The 20,539-nt window shown below is 35.6% G+C and overlaps 1 protein-coding gene across 5 annotated transcripts in view; it reads left to right on the top strand.

Moving 5' to 3' along the window:
* LOC150108709 (endoplasmic reticulum transmembrane helix translocase) overlaps positions 1-20,539 on the top strand; it is a 647,746-nt gene that overhangs the window by 134,954 nt on the left and 492,253 nt on the right. For all 5 annotated transcript variants that reach the window (XR_016548145.1, XR_016548143.1, XR_016548146.1 and 2 more), the window contains exons 3-4: positions 4,732-4,919; positions 18,096-18,324. Coding sequence is in view for 1 of the 5 variants with exons in the window: in XM_090390936.1 (XP_090247062.1) it covers positions 4,732-4,919; positions 18,096-18,324 (417 nt within the window). In the remaining 4 variants the exon portion in view is untranslated. The remainder of the gene's footprint in view (positions 1-4,731; positions 4,920-18,095; positions 18,325-20,539) is intronic.

Below are 20,539 nucleotides of genomic sequence, written 5' to 3'. Positions count from 1 at the left end.
TCAAAAGTTCCTGGCAAATAAGTCAGCTTTTACTCTTACAGAATACAGAGACAAATGTAAGAAAGCTAAACAGTGTGTAAAACTAGCTAAACAAAAGTCATGGGAGGACTTTGGCAAGAATATAGAAAATAAATATCAAGAAGGTGGCAAAATATTCTGGAGGTTGTTGAAGAAGCTTAGGAATGGAGGAAAGAGTGCTGTAAAAGGAATTAGAGATGATAAAGGTGAAATGAAAACAGGAGAAAAAGATATCCTTGAAGTATGGAGTAATTACTTTGAAAAACTGCTAAATGAAACAAGCAGTGATGACAGCACAGTGATAAAAAACAGTGACCAGGTATGCAGTCAGGAATACATATCCATACTTGAAGTAGAAAAAGCCATCAAAGGCTTGAAATGTGGAAAGGCAGCAGGAGTAGATGATATTCAACCAGAAATGCTGAAGTATGGTGGTATAAGAGTCTTACAGTGGCTGCACTGCATAGTTCAGAAAGCCTGGACAGAGGGATGAATTCCCGATGATTGGAGTAGAGTCTCATAGTACCCATATATAAAAAGGGAAATAAAACTGAATGTGAGAATTACAGAGGTATTTCCCTACTGACTGTTCCTGGCAAGATCTATGCAAGTATACTTGAGAAACGGTTGAGAAGAATTGTGGAAGAAAAGCTTGGTGAAGAACAAGCTGGATTCAGGCCAAATAGAGGCTGTCAGGATCAGATCTTCACTTTATGGCAAATAGTCGAGAAAGCATGGGAATATAACAAAGATCTGTATTTAAGTTTTGTCGATTTGGAAAAGGCATATGACAAGGTGCCAAGAGAGAAGCTATTCAATATGCTGCAGTTATATGGTGTCAATGGGGCATTATATCAAGCAATACTTAGTCTTTATTTGAGTTGTGAGTCAGCAGTTAGAATTGAAGGAAGTTCAGGAAGATGGTTTAATGTTAAATCTGGTGTGAGACAAGGATGTACATTATCCCCTCTGTTATTCATTATCTATATGGATCACATTATGAAGGAATGTGGTATTAAACCTGATATCAAAATTGGAGATGTTAATGTCGGCTCTTTGCTTTATGCAGATGATGTTATACTTCTAAATAAATCCGCTACAAGTCTGCAAGATTCTCTGGCTAAATTGAATAGCTGTTGTAATAGATATGGTATGAAGGTCAGCAATAAAAAGACAAAGACAATGAAAATAGGCAGAATCATTGAAAATGTCCACTGTGTTTTGAATGGAGAACCTGTGGAACAAGTAAAACATTTCAGCTACTTAGGCACAATTTTTACTGAAGATGGTAAACTAAATATAGAAATAGACAACAGAATCAGCAAAGCTGGTATGGCGGGAAGTCAATTGAATAAATTCATATGGAATAAGAAAGAAATTAGTCGGAACACTAAATTAGCTGTATACAAGACAATGTTCAAACCAATTTTAACTTATGGATCTGAGAGCTGGGTCAGAAGTAAAACACTTGACCAAAGACTAGAGACCGCAGATATGAGAGTCCTGAGAAAGATTAGAGGCGTGAACAGATGGCATCAATGGCAATATCATATTAAAAATGAGGATATTAGGAAAGAACTTGACATTGTCAGCATCCAGGAATGCGTTAGCAGAGCTAATCTCAGATGGTATGGTCACTTAAATAGAATGGGAGAGGAAAGATTAGCAAAACAAGTGTTCTCTGCCAGGTTGGCAGGAAAACGACCCAGAGGAAGACCAAGATATAGGTGGATTGATATGGTACAAAGTGCCTTAGACGATAGAAATATAAGATCTGATAATGTTGGAGTTTTGACAAGTAACAGACTGATTTGGAGGAAAATTGTAGATAGGAAGTTAGTAATGATGTAATTTTTCATGTAGTACTGTCATATCCTGTACACCCCTTGAGGGTACATGGCAGGAATTTGATGATATTTTTTTTTTTTTATGTTTGGAAATTTATTGACCTTTTTAGTTATCTTACACTAGCTACTTAGGTGGTGCTTTTTGGCACCACCTAAATAATTAAACAATAACTAGGTCAGTTATTGTTTAATTTGAGCTTAAAATGTACTGAAGATGCCTGTGAGACAGGTGAAAATTATACTATTAAATAATCTTTTTACGTGAGTTTTTCCATTATTAATTTTGTATTTATGTTATTGTATTATTAAATGCCTGATAACATAAGTAGCCAGGAAATGAATTTACTTTATGTCCCATCCAGACATTTTCAACTCTTGGTGATTTTGTGAACAAAGGATCTCCATCCTACTCGGCCTCTTGTCCTTTCTTTCAGCAATTGCAAGTTCAATTTGGTAAGTTCTTTTATGTTGTCCATCCTACTCTTTTGCAGTCTTCCTCTTCTTCTCATTCCTTCAATCTGCTTGCATAATAAACAAAGTACATTGACTTTTGTTTAGCGATCATCGCTTCTGAGGAGCATTCTATCTTTATACTCTCTAAAACCTCATTGTTGATTCTTACAGTCCATAGGATTTTTAATAGTCTTTTCCATGCCCATAATTCAAACGAATTATGAATTCATTTGTAAGTTTGCCCTGTCTTAATAATCCAGCTTTCACATCCATACATCATCATCACTAGATATACAATACCATTGCTTTGACAATTCTAACTTTTGTCTCCTTACCCAGACCTCTATCTTTCATAATTTTTGTCAGGTTTTTTTTCCTGTGACTTCTTTTAATTTCATCTTCACATTTACCATCATTTCTGATTCTGGACTCCAGCAAATCATAACTTTCAAAAATCTCTATTTTATCTCCCTCTATTATAAATTCATTTAAATTGACAGAAGCCATCACTTTTGTTTTGCTAATGTTTAAATTACGCCAGCTTTGTTGCTTTTTCTCTTATCTAATAGAATCAGCCACTACAGATCTTGCTTAGGTTTTGCAATGAGGTTTGTGTTATCTGCATGTCTTAAATTATTTATTTTTCTGCCTCAAATCTTAATTCCAGCTGGGTCTCTTTGTCGAATTTAATCATTCTCATAATATATTATATTCTCATAACATTGACATTGGGAAGGATTTCACATGCATCATCAGCTATTTACTGATAATGCAAAAATAGGTAGGGTAATTAGGAGTGCTGCTGATATGCAGTTCTTCTAGAATGATTTGAATAGGCTGAAATTGTAGGCATGTTGAAATGGCCATTTCATTGTTAATAAATGAAAAGTCAAGCACTTTGGTGCGATTAGATATTCAGTGTTGTATTATATTGGTGGGATTATGCTTGAAGAAACTGATGAGGCTAGAGTTCATCATGTTGGAGACTTAATATATACAACACTCAAAAAGGATTAAAACTGATTTTTAGTGCTTCCAGTATATTGTCACAGTCACTGAGACATCTTCAGGGATTACAAAAACTATTGTAACACACCCTCAATACAACACAATACTAAGTGAAACTTGTGGGTAACTCTAAAGTCCTATCTAGGTGGTACATCCTCTGTGGGCATTTGTGGGTGACCTAGGATGTAAGGTGGGATCTCTGATAATTAATGTTTCCCAAATTTTGGGAAGTTTTATGCAACCATATATATTTAAATTTGGGTGATTCTGAGTGCTGCCACAGATTCTAAAAATAGTATTTCTTTTTTGATTTTACTATGGTGGAGCATAGTGTTTTTTTTTTTTTCAGGAGATCTTGTGGGTTGTATCCAAAACATGGTCGGCGAGACCATTTTTAGAATCTGCAGCATTATGTGATTTGGTCTCCTGGTTTCTAAATTTATCAGTACAGTGGGGAGAGAGAGAGAGAGAGTGAATGAGTGAGATTATTAAAGGTGATATTGGGACTATGGAATATAGATAATGAGAAGAGATTGAGAATTTGTGGCATGCAGTCAGTTAGCGAACAAGAGAAAGAGGGGAGAAAAACAAAAGAGACCTTTTTTATGTGTGTGATGTGAAATGTATTTAAGAAAAGGTATGTTAAATGATCTGGGTGATATGTTGCCCTCCTCGATAAGTTCCTGACTCCCTGCAGGTCTGGTAATAATAATTTTAATAATATTGTTATTCATTTTTCTCCATTCCTGAAGATGTGCATGTTACTTTGGATGAAATATATTGGAGCAGAAGAGAGTATATTACCTGAGTGAAATTCACAGAATAAAACTTTTTTTTTTTTATTGAATTTTCACCAAGTAGCAAATTTAAATTTTGTTTGTCTTCATTAATTAAATTTCAATTTATTAAAAACACTTGAAATTCAGATTTTTACTATACTTTAGATTTATATTGTTTTCAGTTATGTTTTCATGAAATAGATTAACTTGGATTCGTATGATAAATTATGCTGAAACAAACCTTAATATATAATCTGAAACTATTTAATGAAGGTAAAAAAAATCCGCTTTTTTATTTGCATAATCTATACTTCAAAATATTATAGTAATATATTATTTCAACTTGAAGGAAGTAAATCTTTCTTTACTGAATGATATGTATTCTTATAGTTCCTGTGCAGCATTATGACTGCAGATTCTAAAAATGGCCTGGCCGATCGTGTTTTGGATACAACCCACAAGATCTCCTGGAAAAAAAACACTATGCTCCACCATAGTAAATTCAAAAAAGAAAATACTATTTTACTATTTTTAGATTTCTGATGATAAATTTTAATGTTTGCTGCAAAAGCAGTAACAGTATATAAGAAATTAATGTGATTTTGTATGTTACTTTTTTAATATAGGGTGAAGATGACTCAGCAGACATATGGTTTATGTTCCAGAAAACTAAATATGTGTATGATCCAGAAAAAAAAAGGTTTCAGGGACTTGAATTTCACACTGACTTGTCTCTCTCTCATTATCTGGAATGGAAAGGATTTCAAGATGATAATGAAATGAAAGCTGCAGAAAGAAAATATGGAAAGAATGAGTATGTTATAGAAATTAGATAAAATTTATGCAGTTGTTTTTTTTTTTTTTAATTGTATGAGATATAGTAGATCTTAATTTAGAATCTTAGGAATGTTTTCACAACATTTGCTTTCTCTCTTCTGCTACCAACATTTTTTATACAGTCAGAACTGACTGGAGGAGAGAGAGATCTCCCCTCCAATAAGAGAAAAAAAACAACCAAAAAAAGAAGTCATATGACCCAAAATCCGAAAATCCATTTTTATTTAAAAAGCCTTTCTCTAAGACTCCTCAAAAGAGTAAAAAAAAGTACCTGCTGCTAGTATTATTATTATTAAGAGAAACCTTCTAGGAGTCAGGAACTCATCGAGAGAGAGAGAGAGATCATACTATTCGCATCTGCTGTCATACCTGTTCTAGAATTCATTCATGCTACTTGCACACTCAGCATCCAATGGCAATCCATTCCAGTCACGCATTACTCTATGAGAGAGTAAATTAACCCTAACCATCTTCTTTACAGCATTCATTCTGATCTTCCATGGATGCCCTCATATCCTTTCCCCACCCCCTATAAATTGAAAAATTCCATCTATTGAAATTCTGTATAACCTTTTCAGAAGTTTGTCTTAATCATATCACCCCTCTTCCTCCTGTTTGCTAGTGTCTGCAGTCTACAAATTCTCAATCTATCTTCATTATTAGTATTCCACAATCCTGATATAATTTTTGACACGCTCCTTTGCACTCTCTTCACTATATCAGAAACACCACAGAAACCAGGAGACCAGACTTGAATACAATAGTCCAAGTGAGACCTTATCAAGGCCTTGTAAAGAGGCAAAATGACTTCCTTATCTTTACATGTCAGGGTTCGTTTCAGCATTTCCATTATTCTCTGAATGGTGTTTACAATTTTGCTATATGACCCTTGAACTTTAACTTCCTGTCTACTAAAACTCCAAGATCCCTAGTCTCATCAGCTTCTTCAAGCATCGTCATCACGAACCATGGGCTCATTGCCTGTTGGTGTCAGATGCCTCCTTCATCGTCTTCTTCCACCTTTCTTTGTCCAGCACACAGTGTCACAGTTTCTGTACAACCGTTCCACACCAGGCCTTTATGTCGTCTATCCATTCTCTGTATGGTCTACATTTTCTGTTCACACCATCCATAATACCAAACATGAATGTCTTTATCTTCTGGTCTTCACCTCATTCTGCAGATGTGCCCAAATAATTGCAGCTTCCATTTTATAATCTTTTGCATTAGATTCTTCTTTGGTTGCATCTTCCGATAGTCTTCATTTGCGACTTTCTGTACCCATCCTATTCTTAGAATCTTCCCGTAACAAGTTCTTTCAGTGCCAAAATTCTTTTTCTTGATTCCTTATTTATTACCCACTTTTCAGATCCATATAGTACATCACTGAAGATGCACGTTTCCAGTACTCACTGATCACTTTACTTTTCCAGATGTTATCCATGACCTTCAGATTTGTTCCTCCCTTTGCAAGCCTGGTCTTTATTTCTTTTTTATAGTCCAAATCATATGTCAGTTTACTTTCCAAATATGTGAATTGTTCTACATTTTCTATATCAGTTCCATCCACTTGTATCTTTTGTATCATGTTCTTATCACCAAATACCATTGTCTTTGTTTTTTCCAAGTTCATAACAAGTCCAAATCTTTTCTCTTCTTCATTTAACAGCTTCAGTGTTTTTTTGTAGTTCTCTTTTGCCTTCTTCGATAATAACAATGTCATCTATAAATCTCTGATTGTTAATTCTCATCCCACACTGATATTCCTTTTGCATCATCCTTCATTTTATCCATTGCTTTTTCTAAATGTGCGATGAAAATGCTTAGTGATATTGGGTTCCCCCCTGTCTAGTACCTCTGCTTTTTTTAAACCATTTCCCCAAATCATCACCTATTCTAACTGCTGCTTTTGCATTCTTATAAACATCGTTTAATATAGCTGTTAGTTTTCTGTCAATCCCATAGGATTCTAGCACTGCTAATGTCACTTTCTGGTCGATACTGTCAAATGCCTTCTGAAAATCAACAAAGCAAGTATATATGTTTTTGTTTTTTCTCCTAGCTTTCTCTGCTATTAACTGCATTCTCAAAATCTGTTGAATTATAGTTCTGTCTAAATCCTGCTTGCTCATCTGCAAGGCATGCTTTCAATTGTGTTCTCAATCATTATTATTATTATTATTACTGGCAACTCCAAGGAGTCCTCAGACTCATCGAGGGAGGCCCTAAACATCATATCAAGAGCAATTATTTGGCATTCGTACAGTATTATTTATCGTACTTTGCTTTAAACTCATATACAGTGATGGCACCCACAACAAACTCTGGAAGCTTTTATTATAATTACGGCTATTTTGCCTGCTTCAGTTTAGGAGTGCCCCTGTTTAAATGTCATTGGCTATTTACTCATGGATTCTTAGGGCATTGTAGATGTAAATTTACCAAAAAGTATATGTAGCATAAGGAAGAGAAATTTACACATACCTTTTTCTGGGTGTTGCGGCTTTTCTTCTTTCTGCGATGTCCAGAAACTACTGAGTGTGTGTGGAGGGGGGGGGGTATGCAATTTGGGAGAATTAAATTAGAAAAACCCAGGTTTTTTTCAGTAATATATATATAAACATATATATATTATATAGGGTGGGGAAAAGGTGAAAGGGTTGATTTTTTTTATATAGGGAGGGGGAAGGGGAAAGGGGGTTGATGGGGTGCGGTCCGTTTCGACTACTCTTGGTTGTCATCTGAACACATTGGGAGCTTATTCCACTCATTCATCACTCTCCAAGTAAAAAACCTAGTTCTAATGCTCTTGCTCAGTTTCCATGGATGGCCCCTAGTTCTCCCATAACCAGACCTGTTCTGAAAAATTTCCTCTGAATTAATCTTGTAAAAACCCTTCAGTAATTTGAATTGCTCAATCATATCATCCCTTTTCTGCCTATCAACCAATTTCTGTAACCTACAGATCTTCAACCTGTTTTCATAAGGTTCATTCCATAGACCAGCTATCATTTTGGTCACTCGCCTCTGGATCCTCTCTGCCTCCTCCCCATCAAAAAGAAACCTAGGGGCCCAGATCTGGGCACAATAGTCAAGATGGGGTCTTATCTACGCTCGATAAAGAGGAACAATAACTTGCTTATCTCTTCTCATCAACGTATTCTTCAGTAACCAAGTGATCTGATGAGCTGATGTAGCCACTTTTGCTATATACTAAACTTCAACTCCCTATCCACCAACACACCCAAATCTCTGGCTTCGTCAACCTCCTGGAGTACAGTTCCACCAATGTGATATACTGCTGCTAATTTTTCACCCCAAAATGCATAACTTTACACTTTGCTACATTAAACTGACATCCATTCTCATTATCCCAGACTGCCAATCTATCCAAATCATCCTGTAAAATTTTGACTCATGTGCATTCACTATTGCTCTACCCAACTTTGCATCATCAGCAAATAAATGAACAGTTCCTCTCAGAGCCTTTCCTATATCATTAATGAACAAATTAAATAGCAGCAGTCCAAGAACAGAACCCTGCTACACGCCACTAGTAACAGACCTTCTTTTTGACTCCACTCCCGAATAAACTACTCTCTGATATCTCTCCATCCACCATCCTCCTATCCATCTCACCAACCCTATATCCTTCCCCAAGTGCTGTAGTTTACTGATTAGAATTCCATGTGGTATCCTGTCAAAGGCCTCAGCAAAGTCTAGCAGTATCACTGCTGGACTTTGCTAAGGCCATTACCCTATCCATTAGCCTTATCCAGTTCAGCTGTCACTGTATTATAAATTGTGAGCAGGTTACTGAGGCATGATCTACCCTTCACAAAACCATTCTGTCCTCCATAGAGTATCCAATTTTCATTTATCCATTCCTGTATTTTGCTCTCGACTAATATCTCCAAAACCTTGACAATGATTCCTGATATGCTGATCGGTCGGTAATTTGCAACACTAGTCTTGGAACCTCCTTTATGCAATGGAATTATTTTCCCCTCTTTCCACCCCACTCAGGACTAACCCAGAGCTGAGACTTAAATTAAACAATATGGTCAAGGGAACTGACAATTCCTTTGCCGCTTCACGTAAGACTCGAGCTAGTATACCATCCAATCCCACAGATGTATTTACATTAAGGTTCTGGAATATACTATTCACTTCCATTTCATTCACTTCAATTCCTGTATCAGCCATTCGTTCTTTCATTCCTGCAGTATCACAGTCTGGATGATATACTCTTGAAAAGTGTTCACTTAGTAATTCTACTATTTCGTCTGATTCAGTTACCTTCCTGCCATCGTCATTCCTTAGAATTATTTTACCATATACATTTTTTCTTTTACTTCCATAATCTGCTTTTGCTTTTCATACCACACTAGTTACCCTTCTGGCCTGTGTTTTGTACTGTTTGCATGCCTGCAAGTCATCTTTCTCCTTAAATTTCATCCGCAATTGTTTCTTATTTTGCAGCTCAAGCTTAATGGTGTTATTCTTCCATTTAACTCCCACTTGATTTACTCTCCGGACTCCAGGTATGCAGTCAGCCATTACTTCCTTCAAATGCTCCTTAACCACTTCCCATACACTATCAACATTCAGCCCTTGCAGTTTAACATGCCATGGCACTGATCCAAGCAATCTCCTAAGCTCGTCATACTTACCAGCCCCGGTAATTTCACATGTACCCTTTCTTAATTGAAAATTCCACACATTTAGCCACCTCCCAGGTGGCTCCTCAAGCCCTTATGATCATTCTCACCAATTGTCTATTTCTATTTTCTAATATTTTTTATTTCTAATAGTCTATTTCTCAGATGCAATTACTAGGTCAAGCACTCTCAAACCTCTAGTATATTCCATTACATGCTATCTCAGGTAGTTATCCCTTAGTAACTGCATAAAATTCATTTCCTTCCTCCCATTTGTCCTCTCCTCCCTCCAATCATGTTACCATAGTTGAAATCCCCCATAATAATTACATGTCCTCCACTCATTGAGTCTATTTGCCTATGCATACGGTCTCCATCATCTATTCCATCGCCTGGTCTATAGCAGCACCCAACTGTAAATTTTATTCTGCTGACCTCAATCTCACACTAGATAGCCTCAAATGTGCTATTTTCACTATCCTGAAATTGGACTTCTGTTCTCTTTGGCTGCAGTTCATCAGTTATCATCAATAACACTCCTTCCCTGCATTCTTTTCTCTCTGTCTTTCCTGAACACACTATACTCCACACATTCTATCCCACTAACTATATCATCTTCTGTTAACCATGTCTCACTAATGCCAATAACCTGTGGGCAGGAAGAACTAACCAAGGCCAAAAATTCCTCCTCATTATTCCGAATACTCCTGGCATTAGTGTACATAAAGTGCAGAAGTCCCCTACCCCCACCCTTATTTTGACACCTTATGCTAAGTATCCCATTTTGGTTTGTTATCTTTTGTCCTAACTCAGGCATATTATAGACATTCTTACACTCAACTGCCTCACTGATGTCTGCATATCCACTTAACAGCATCCCCACCCTCCATAAAAGCTCTAGTTTCCCTGATTCATGTCCTCTCTCATAGCAAATTTTTCACCTTTTAAATGATTCGTTCTGGTCACTACTATCATTTCTTCCACCTTATGCTTCTATGCTCTAATAGCCTCACTTATTAATTTTTGCTCCTGGAAAGCACGATTTTGTCAAACTCTCATCTATTACACATTTTACTACTGAATCACCATATAACACTCGCTCCTTAATTTTTCTTTCACTCTCGATCATGTTATCATTTATCTTATCACGCACTTGCTTCTTTCTGTTAGCTGATCCACTCGGTAGACATTTTTGTAATCGCTTCAGCTGCTGCTTTGACCTATGTATCGCTCAGCGCAACCGAGCTATCTCCCTCATTGCAGCCAACTCTTCATTTTTTTATCAGTCAAACCATTCTTTTGCCCTGTACTTTTACTTTCACCATCAATTGTATCACTTTTAAACCCACTCTATATGCTATCTGGCATTACATCACAATTTTCTATCGCATTCTGACTTTCATCCAGCACATCAATCTTGCGACCTGATACTCTGAACAGTGCTTGGAGCATTTTAACAAGAATAAAAATGAGTTTGTGTGTCGATTTATTACTATGGATGAGACTCTGATTCACCATTACACATCAGAATCCAAACAGCAATCAAAACAGTGGGCAGAAGCCGGTTGTTTAGTGCCAAAGAAAACAAAGTCGGTTCCATCAGGGAAAGGTCATGGCATCAGTGTTTTGCGATGCTAAAGGCATTTTGTATATTAATTATCTTGAAAATAATAAAACAGTAACTGCGGAATATTATTCCGATCTTTTAACTAGACTAGACAAAAAAGTTCGTGAGAAAAGATCTGGTTTGCAGAAGAAAAAAAATCATCTTGCATCAGGACAATGCACCTCTCCACCAAGGTGTTTTGACAATGGGAAAATTAAGGGATCTGCACTATGAATTGTTGGAACACCCAGATTTGGCTCCCTCTGACTTCTGTTTCTTCTCAAAAATAAAACTTTTCCTTGCTGATCAGCATTTTTCTTCGAATCAAGAGGTGATTGCAGCTGTAGAGGGGTATTTCGTAGATCTTACTGAGAACCGCTACAGGGATGGGATAATGTCGCTGGAGAATTGCTGGAATAAATGTATTACTCTTAAGGGAGATTATGTTGAAAAATAAAAATAATTTTGAAATTATAAGTTCGTTTTTTCATTGTTAAGCCAAGAACTTTTCAGACCACCCTCGTACTTACTATTTTCACTTTCTGACTCTTCACTCTTGGGTCTTCCAACAACTGTTTCATGTCCTCTCTCATACTGAACTTATCACTTTGTAAGTAATTAGTACCTACTACAATTACGGTCTTGTTTACTTTTATTTTCGGTTCGTGAATTGCTTGTGTTATATTTTTAATTTTTGCTCTGGGAAAACTTGACGTTATAGCCTGCTAATCAGTGGCATCTTTTATGATAATCTCCATATCAAATAACCTCCTTCTTTTTTATAATCAGCTTTTACTTACCAGATTTTGTTATTACTCATTCTTTCACTCTGACTTACTCTATCTGTATTTTATTTTCCATTTTATTGCTGAATTTTTTTATTCTTTCTATGTTCCTCTAAACACCACTCAACTTTCTGTAGTTCCCTTGTCGTCTGTCTAATAATCTGCTTTAATCCTGTTGTCTTGGAGGTTTAATCATTTTCAGTATTCTCTTCAATATCATGGACAAAACCTTCTTATTAACTACTTCGCTGTTCTTATTAGTATTCCATTTCTTCTGCAGTTTTGGCTCCATTTTACAGCTCTATTTAATATTAAAATATCACAATAAAAATATGTCATGAAGACACTAAATACTCTAAAAACATGAAAATCTATTCTTGTATACTATAAAACACTAATTTTCTAAGGAAAAACACAATAAACATATGAAAAAATCACCAATTTTATATGAGCGCTAAATAATACTGACCACTCACAATATAATCTTGAACCCATCGCATTAAATCACAAACCCAAATTAAAACATGATATTTATCATTCAGGTATTAAAAAGCATTTTTGTCATGTAAAAGTTTCATTAATTTAATTACGTTAAACTTATTCATGTTGTGAACTGTGAAAATAAGCTTAGCAGAATATTATATTATGATTAGGCATCACATTGTGATTAGGCAACATGTGGATGTGTTGGATAATATTATTATTATCCAACACATCCACAGAGTCGAGGACTCATCAAGAGAGGCCATATATCACTGAAACCAACTGTTATACCTTCCCTTAAATTCATTCCCATTGGATGCACTCACTACCTCTAAAGGCAAACTATTCCACTCACTCACTGCTCTGTGAGAGAAAAACTTAGCTCTTACCCCTTTCTTGACCGCAAACCAACTTCCATGGATGCCCCCATATTCTCTCCCCATCTTCCACATAAGGAAAAATTTGATCAGATGATATCTTATAACATCGATTCCTAAGTTTATAGACCAGCATTATATCACCCCCCTTTTCTTATGTTAATGAAAGTCTATAATCCACATACTTGCAATCTGTCCTCATTATCTAAATCCCATAATCTGGATATAATATTTGTAACTCTTTGCATCCTTTACACAGCGTCTTTATCCCCTTGGAACCTTGTAGACCAAATAATCCAGGTGCAGTCTTATCAAGGCCTTATAAAGAGGCAAAGTGACTTCCATATCCACATGTCAAGATTCGCTTCAATAATCAACAATTATCCTCTGAGTTGTATTTGCAACTTTTGCTATGTGACCTTTGAACTTCAAGTTCTTATCCACCATTATGCTACGATCCCTAGCTTCATCAGTTTCTTGTAGCATAATCCTGCTAATATGCTGCTGGAAATCTCATCATGCCAAAGTGCATAACTCTGACTTTCTAACATTAAACTGACAGCCATTTTCGTTTGTCCAAATTTCCCGCCTATTCAAATCATTTTGTTATTGCTGAATATCAGTAGTATCTCTGATTGCCCTGCCTCTCTTCGCATCATTGGCAAATAATTGCACATCTCCTGTCAGACTCTTCCTAATCTCATTAATGTATAGACTGAACAACAATGGCCCAAGGACTGAACCCTAATGTACACTACTGGTCACCTTAAATCTGGTAGATTCACACCCACTGAATACCACTTTTTGATATCTGCGTGTCAATTATTCACTGATCCAAGTCAAGAGTTTATACTCCAATCCTATATTCTCTAGTTTATGCAACAGCCTTTCATGTAGTATCCTATCAGATGCCTTAGCAAAATCCAATATTATCATAGTGTATCCATTCCCTTTATCCAACTCTGCTGTAACATTGTTATAAAAGAGGAGCAAATTGCTAAAACATGACCTTCTTAGTAAAACCATGCTTCTCCTTGCAGTGTATAGCTTGTTTGTTTACCCATTTCTGTATGCAAGTTACCAACTTTGCTGAAATCTTCACTACCATGCTAGAGCTATTGATAAGTCGGTAGTTCCTATAGGTTTAACTAGTTGGAGTTTTTTATTGTAAAGTAATAGCCTACTATTTTCGCCGACTTGACTGTTCGCTTTGTCTGGGCATACAAGGTGACAAAGCAGCTTAAAAAAATCAAAAAACAAGCTAAGGATATCAGGTTAAAAAATAAACTAATGTCAAATATTATCTAAATTCAAATAAAATGCTACATCAAATGCATGGAGCCTGTATGTTATATATGTATGATCTATAATTGGCAAAATTGAACTCCGATGTGTTAAGTGATCTTATGATACTTTTCCATATGTCACCAAGGATCATCCCTTGGTTTCTATTCAGGCTGTCTCTTGAGCGGATAAATACTGCAGCTTCTTTGATGTTGTGGGAACGAAAATCTTCTTCCAAGTATGACATAGTACTTTTATCCCATTCGATGTTGTGATTGGTATTAGAAAAATAGAGCACCAAGCCAGAATTGTCTTCTCTGTTATTATTAACGTCCTCAATATGTTATTTTTTTCTTATCTCTAGGCTTCTAGAAGTTTGTCCTATATAATTTAGACCACAAGAGCAGGGAATGTTATAAACTCCAGGATGTTTATAGAAAGCATTTTTGTCCTTCAGTGATCTTAATAAGTTGCGGATTGTCTTTATTGGTTTAAAGGCCACTCGGATCTTATACGGTTTGAGCATTTTATTAGCAATTTTCTGTGAAACAGACCCAGCAAAAGGAATGGAAGTTGAAGATCTGTAGTGGGTTTCTTGAGTTTGTTGTTGGGAGGGGGTGGAAAAAAGAAACTTATTTATGAAATTTTTTTTGATAGCCATTGTTTGTTAGAGTTTCGGAGATGAGGTCTAATTCATCTTTTAAAGTTTTGTCATCTCTTGTGATGCAAGCTGCTCTCTTTTGCAACATATGTAAAATACTCAACTTTTGTGAAATTATTATTATGTGGCACCTCCAAGGATTTATCATGGAAAGACAGTATACTGTATTCCGCTATACACAAATTGCATGAGATCAATTTGATATTAAGCATTTGGCTGGCTATTCTATGTAGTATAGAAAAAAGAAGTTATTCTTGCTAGGCTCTATATAGGTTGCGATTAATCTTATAAATCACTCTTTCTTGCCAAGGGCTGATGAACCAAGCATATGAAAGAATTGTGTCTTTTCATATTTGAAGCATAAAAGACTTGTTGGGAGGGGGATATTTAAGAGGGACTGCCTGCACTTGAATGGATTTCCCACCAGAATTCTGAAGAAATGATTTATTAGGGTGAAACCTCTTTAGAAAGTCATGGGAAACTGCATCATCATGGCAGCAGTTTTGAGAATGTATTAGTTCACAATAAGGTATGCTAGTGTGATAATGATATGAATCTGAAGAGGTGGACTGTGTGCTTTAGTTTGGACTTTTTTGAGTGTGTATGTGCATGGGAAATAGAAAGTTGCCCGAATGTGCCAAGCAGACTGCAGATGTAAGTATAAAAAAATGTGCAAGCACATATATTGTCTATAGTTTGTTCCCTTGCTGAATACATTGTAGCATAAGACTAGTAGCATTATTGAAATCTGGTTTAGATAGATCATGGAATCAAGTGTAACTGGGATTGAGTCTAAAGGGTATAGTATTTTTAGGAAAGATAAGAGAGGAAGTGGGTATTACTAATGATATGCGATGATTTGAGTCCAGTTAAATGTAAAAACTCATGAAAGTAATAACTTTTGATATGGAAGTGAGTTCGAGGCTAATGGGATGATATTATTATTACGTGACACCTCCAATGAGTCCAAAGACTCATCAAGGGAGGGCACCTACTCCACAACTCACCAACTACAGTGAACTGCAACTACCATCATCTACACCAGTGCCATCTACTGACCACCACCACTAATATTTTCACAGACAATCACAAATATCCATGTCCATGGCAGGATTCGAACCCCGCAGCCTTTTGGCTGGAGAGCGGATACGCTAACCACTCTGCCAACCAGGCCAGCAGATGTAGAGGAGTGCTGCTGCTGCGTATTGTCCCCAGCTGTTGCTGGGGACAATGAAATGCATCGCCAAATTAGTCCGATAAGTAATCATTATGGATTACTTTGATTATCCAAACAACTGAGTGGATAGCAGAGAAAGTGCATTGTAAGAATGGAGAAGAATTAAGTTATTGCTAGACAGCTTTCTCAGACTGCATGTGAAAGAAAAACTTGAGGTCAAAGTGCTAGATTTTGATCATACAATCAGAATGGGGTCTCAGTTAAGGATTTGACTGTTTTACTACAAGTTGGTAATTGAGATCATGTTGTACTGCCCTAGAAAGCAGCTAAGTATGTGATATTCCAATTAGAACAGGTTACATGCTGAACTACAAAGCTGGAAATTATAACACTCAGGAGACAACCATGTTCAATCCTATGATATCAATTACTGAATGAGAAGCTTTGAAAACCTTAAATGATGTAATATTTGAATGTGTTCCTATAGTGCAAAGAGGGTGATGAAGATGTGCAAACTTATTAAATAAGAGATCCATAAGAAGATGATGTGGATATGATGATGATCTGACTCAGCCCAACTCCTCTCATCCTTGTGGATGAGAGGAGTTGGGCTGAGTCAGAATTGACAATGTTAAGAATGTTATTAAAGCACTAAAAATAATTATGCAGCGAAAATAAAATTACAGCTGAACTTCTAAAATTTGGAAAAACACTCTTAACAACTGTGATTTATGAACTCATCAAGCTGATATACCAAAAAGAAATCCTAGTTGATTGAAATACAGCCATACTGTGCCCTACTTTTAAAAATGGAGAACCGTATGATAATCAGTAATTATAAATACTTGCTTCAAAATAATGCCTAACACTGATCCAGAAAAGAATTAATGTATATGCTTCAAACATCATAGGAGAGTATCAATGTGGCTTCTGGGGAAAGTCAACAACTGATCATATTTTCATGCTCTGACAATTGTTAGCAAAACGTGAGTGTAATAAAGAATTATGTCTAGTATTTGCATCTGACTGCAAACAGGCATATGACAGTATACACTCAAACACTATGGGATCAGTGAGTTTTTGATCTGTGTGGATAAAGAAGCCATTTTGCTTCTTTACAAGACCTTGATATGATGGAACTTGGACTACTGTGAAAGGTTTGGTCACCTGGCTTCTGAGGAAATGAAGAAACTGTGGAAAGGGTACAAAAAAGAGTGCCAAAATTGATATTGGGATTATGAAATAGATTATGAGGACACATTGAGAGTGTGAACTGCAGATGCTGTTAAGCAGGAGAAAGAGGTGATATATAGAGGTTTTAAACTTCATTCTTATATATCTATCTTTAAACTTATATGGAAGGTTGGGAGAGGTCTGTGGGATATTGTCGAAGTTAAGTTTGAGTTTGTGTGCTGTTAAGAAAGGAATAAGAGCTAGATTTTTCTCTCATAGAAGAGTGGGTTAGTGGAACAGTTTTCTCTGAAGTGAATACATCTAGTGTGATTGATTAAGAGAAGATTTGACAGCAAGTATGATTTGATGTATTGGCTATCCTCAATGAGTCCTTGACTCCATGTAGGTCTCTGATAATAACAATTATATTTTTTGGTCGAGTGTCACCATTTTAATTGAGAGAGGAATATATACACTCAAGGAGGTCTTGTTGAAACAGATAAAATGCATGAAGTTTTTCATGCTTACAAAGAATTAATTTGTGTAGTTGCCTCTGATCATAAATGTTTTTGTGTATACTGCAGTTCAATTTGTTTTGCTTGTAGATGAGATTTAATTTATATTTATTTTTACCTTGCATACTGTTGTAACCTGTTATAGCAGCAAGCACAAGGGCAACTAATGCCATAAACACCCTACCTATTTCCTTCCTTAGTCCCTTTAGTTTGATGACACTTGAATTATGTATGTATGTGTGTGCGTTTGACTTAATTCAAGTGAAATTATTTTTTTATTTATACTGTTTTTTATAAATAGTATGAATTAAAAAATTGATATTTTTTTTATTTATTTTATTCATTTTTTTATTTATTCATTCATATTTAGTTATATGTGAGCTATTTTTCCCTTCTGTAATTTTTAACTGTGCTTTCAATTTTTCTTTCAGTTTAGAAATGGTTGTTCCAGAATTTATGGAACTTTTTAAGGAAAGAGCAACTGCACCTTTCTTTGTCTTCCAAGTGTTCTGTGTTGCCCTTTGGTGTTTGGATGAATTCTGGTATTACAGTGTGTTTACTTTGGTCATGTTAGTAGCTTTTGAATGTACTCTCGTGCAGCAGCAGCTTCGAAACCTCAGTGAAATAAGGAAAATGGGCAATAAGCCTTACATGATTAATGTAAGTAAGTTTAAAAATTGAAATAAATTCAGTTTTAATTTTTATACTAGCAGGATATTAGCATCTTTTATATATATATATATATATATATATTTTTTTTTTTATTTATTAAATATTAGAAATGAAATTGCACCAAGCTTGTTTCATATCATGAAAAGTCAGCTACTGGAACAAATCTGAAAGCACACCTTGACTCAACATCACCAGAGTTAAAGATCGGTACTATCAACGTAAGAAGCCTGAATGGCAAAGAAAGGGAGCTAGCTGCAGAATTAGATAAGTACCAGATCGACATAATAGGAGTGACTGAAACAAAAAAGACAAAAACTGGTGAGATCTTCCTGAGCAATAAATACAAAATGTTATATTCAGGAAATGACAATCAAGGAAAAGAAGGAGTAGCTATAGTATTCAACACAAAATACGAGGCTAATCTTCTTGAATGGCAGGCAGTCTCAAGTAGAGTGATGTGGGAAAATATCAGAATGGGGAATTGGACAATGAGGCTTATTTGTGCCTGTGGTCCCACAGAAAGTTCTACTAAGGTAGAAGTGGAGGGATTTTTGATGCTTTAGAAAAAGCAACTGACACATTGAAAAAGGAAAAGTTGGTCCTTGTTGGGGATCTAAATAGCAGAATAGGAAATAATTGTTGTCATCATCATCATCAAATTCCTGCCATGTACTCTCAAGGGGTGTACAGGATATGATAGTACAACATGAAAAACTTACATCATTACTAACTTCCTGTCTACAATTTTCCTCCAAATCAGTCTGTTACTTGTCAAGACTCCAACATTATCAGATCTTGTATTTCTATCGTCTAAGGCACTGACAAGTAACAGACTGATTTGGAGGAAAATTGTAGATAGGAAGCTAGTAATGATGTAAATTTATCATGTAGTACTATCATATCCTCTACACCCCTTGAGGGTACATGTCAGGAATTGGATGATGATGATTGTTTCAAATCATATTTTTTAAATTCAGAGATAAAACAGCTTAAGTATTTTATCCTTCAGGAATGGTAAAGTGTTCTTGAAGAGTTATCATCATTCAAGAAGAAGAATACTCAAAAGGTTTCATTTATAATAACACATTATCAGTGTAAGCATTTTTATGATTAAAAATATGGAATGGTATCTAATCAACAGAAATATATGAATGAATGAATGGATAATTATTTTATTATCTAGAAGCAGAATGAATTTAATTCATGTAATATAATTGAATTTATATGATTTATGTGTTTTCCTGTTTGTAGGCATTCAAATAAAAAACGATTATCTTATTAGAAAAAAAAGGTTCTGGTCCTTACAGTGATATATAGATTAGGTTATGACATAAATATTAAATACGGATTTGAAGTAAATGTAATACCTAATAAGCACTAGTTGACCTCCAACCCAATTCACAGTTTTGCAGATGACAGCACATTGCACTCCTCCCTTTCATTTGATAAACCTTACCCTACACAACTCACTTCAACCCACAGAACATCAATCACAACTTCCCTTAATTCAGACCTCCAAGCTATCCTCCAATGGGGCTCAGATAACCTTGTCAACCTCAATGCTAGTAAAACCCAGTTCTCTCTTATTTCCCACAAAAAAAAGAACCATTTTCCCCCAGTATTATTTTTGATAACACTCAAATTCCCAGACAAGATGAAATTTCTCTTCTCGGAATTATTCGGACATCCGCCTCTCTTGGCATAAACACATCACAACTATTGCATCCTCAGCTTCCAAAAAACTAGGCTTTCTCTTTCACTCAAGACGTTACTTCACCTTATAACAGCTGTTAACCTTATACAAATCACAATCCACCCAGTCATTGATAAACTTAAGTTTATCGATGATTTTTGCTGGGCCATTGTTTAACATTTAAAAAAAATAATAATTTCTGAGCATTTTTTTGTTTTGTATTTGTGGGATCCTGATCTATAATTTATTAATTATTTTTTTAAAGGTTTTTTTTTTTTTCAGTTTAGTTAAGATTCAATACTGACCTTGGTTTTATAGTTGACAGTCCTACTTAAAAGCGAAACTTCCAGAAAGTTAGCTAAATGTCTAATAGCTAAGAGTTCTTAGCATTTGCTGTGAAAGAGTGTAGAGATTATTATTAGAAAACTATCTGTAAAGATAACTAAACCAAAATCATAGGAAGATTTCCGTAAGAATAATTAATATCACAGTGGTGGAAAAATGTTCTGG

Source organism: Typopeltis vanoorti, chromosome 3 (assembly GCF_054136105.1).
Source record: "Typopeltis vanoorti isolate ZY-2024b chromosome 3, IOZ_Tvanoo_1.0, whole genome shotgun sequence".
NCBI classification, from domain to species: Eukaryota; Metazoa; Arthropoda; class Arachnida; order Uropygi; family Thelyphonidae; genus Typopeltis; species Typopeltis vanoorti.
This window is presented reverse-complemented; position numbering and strand designations above follow the sequence as displayed.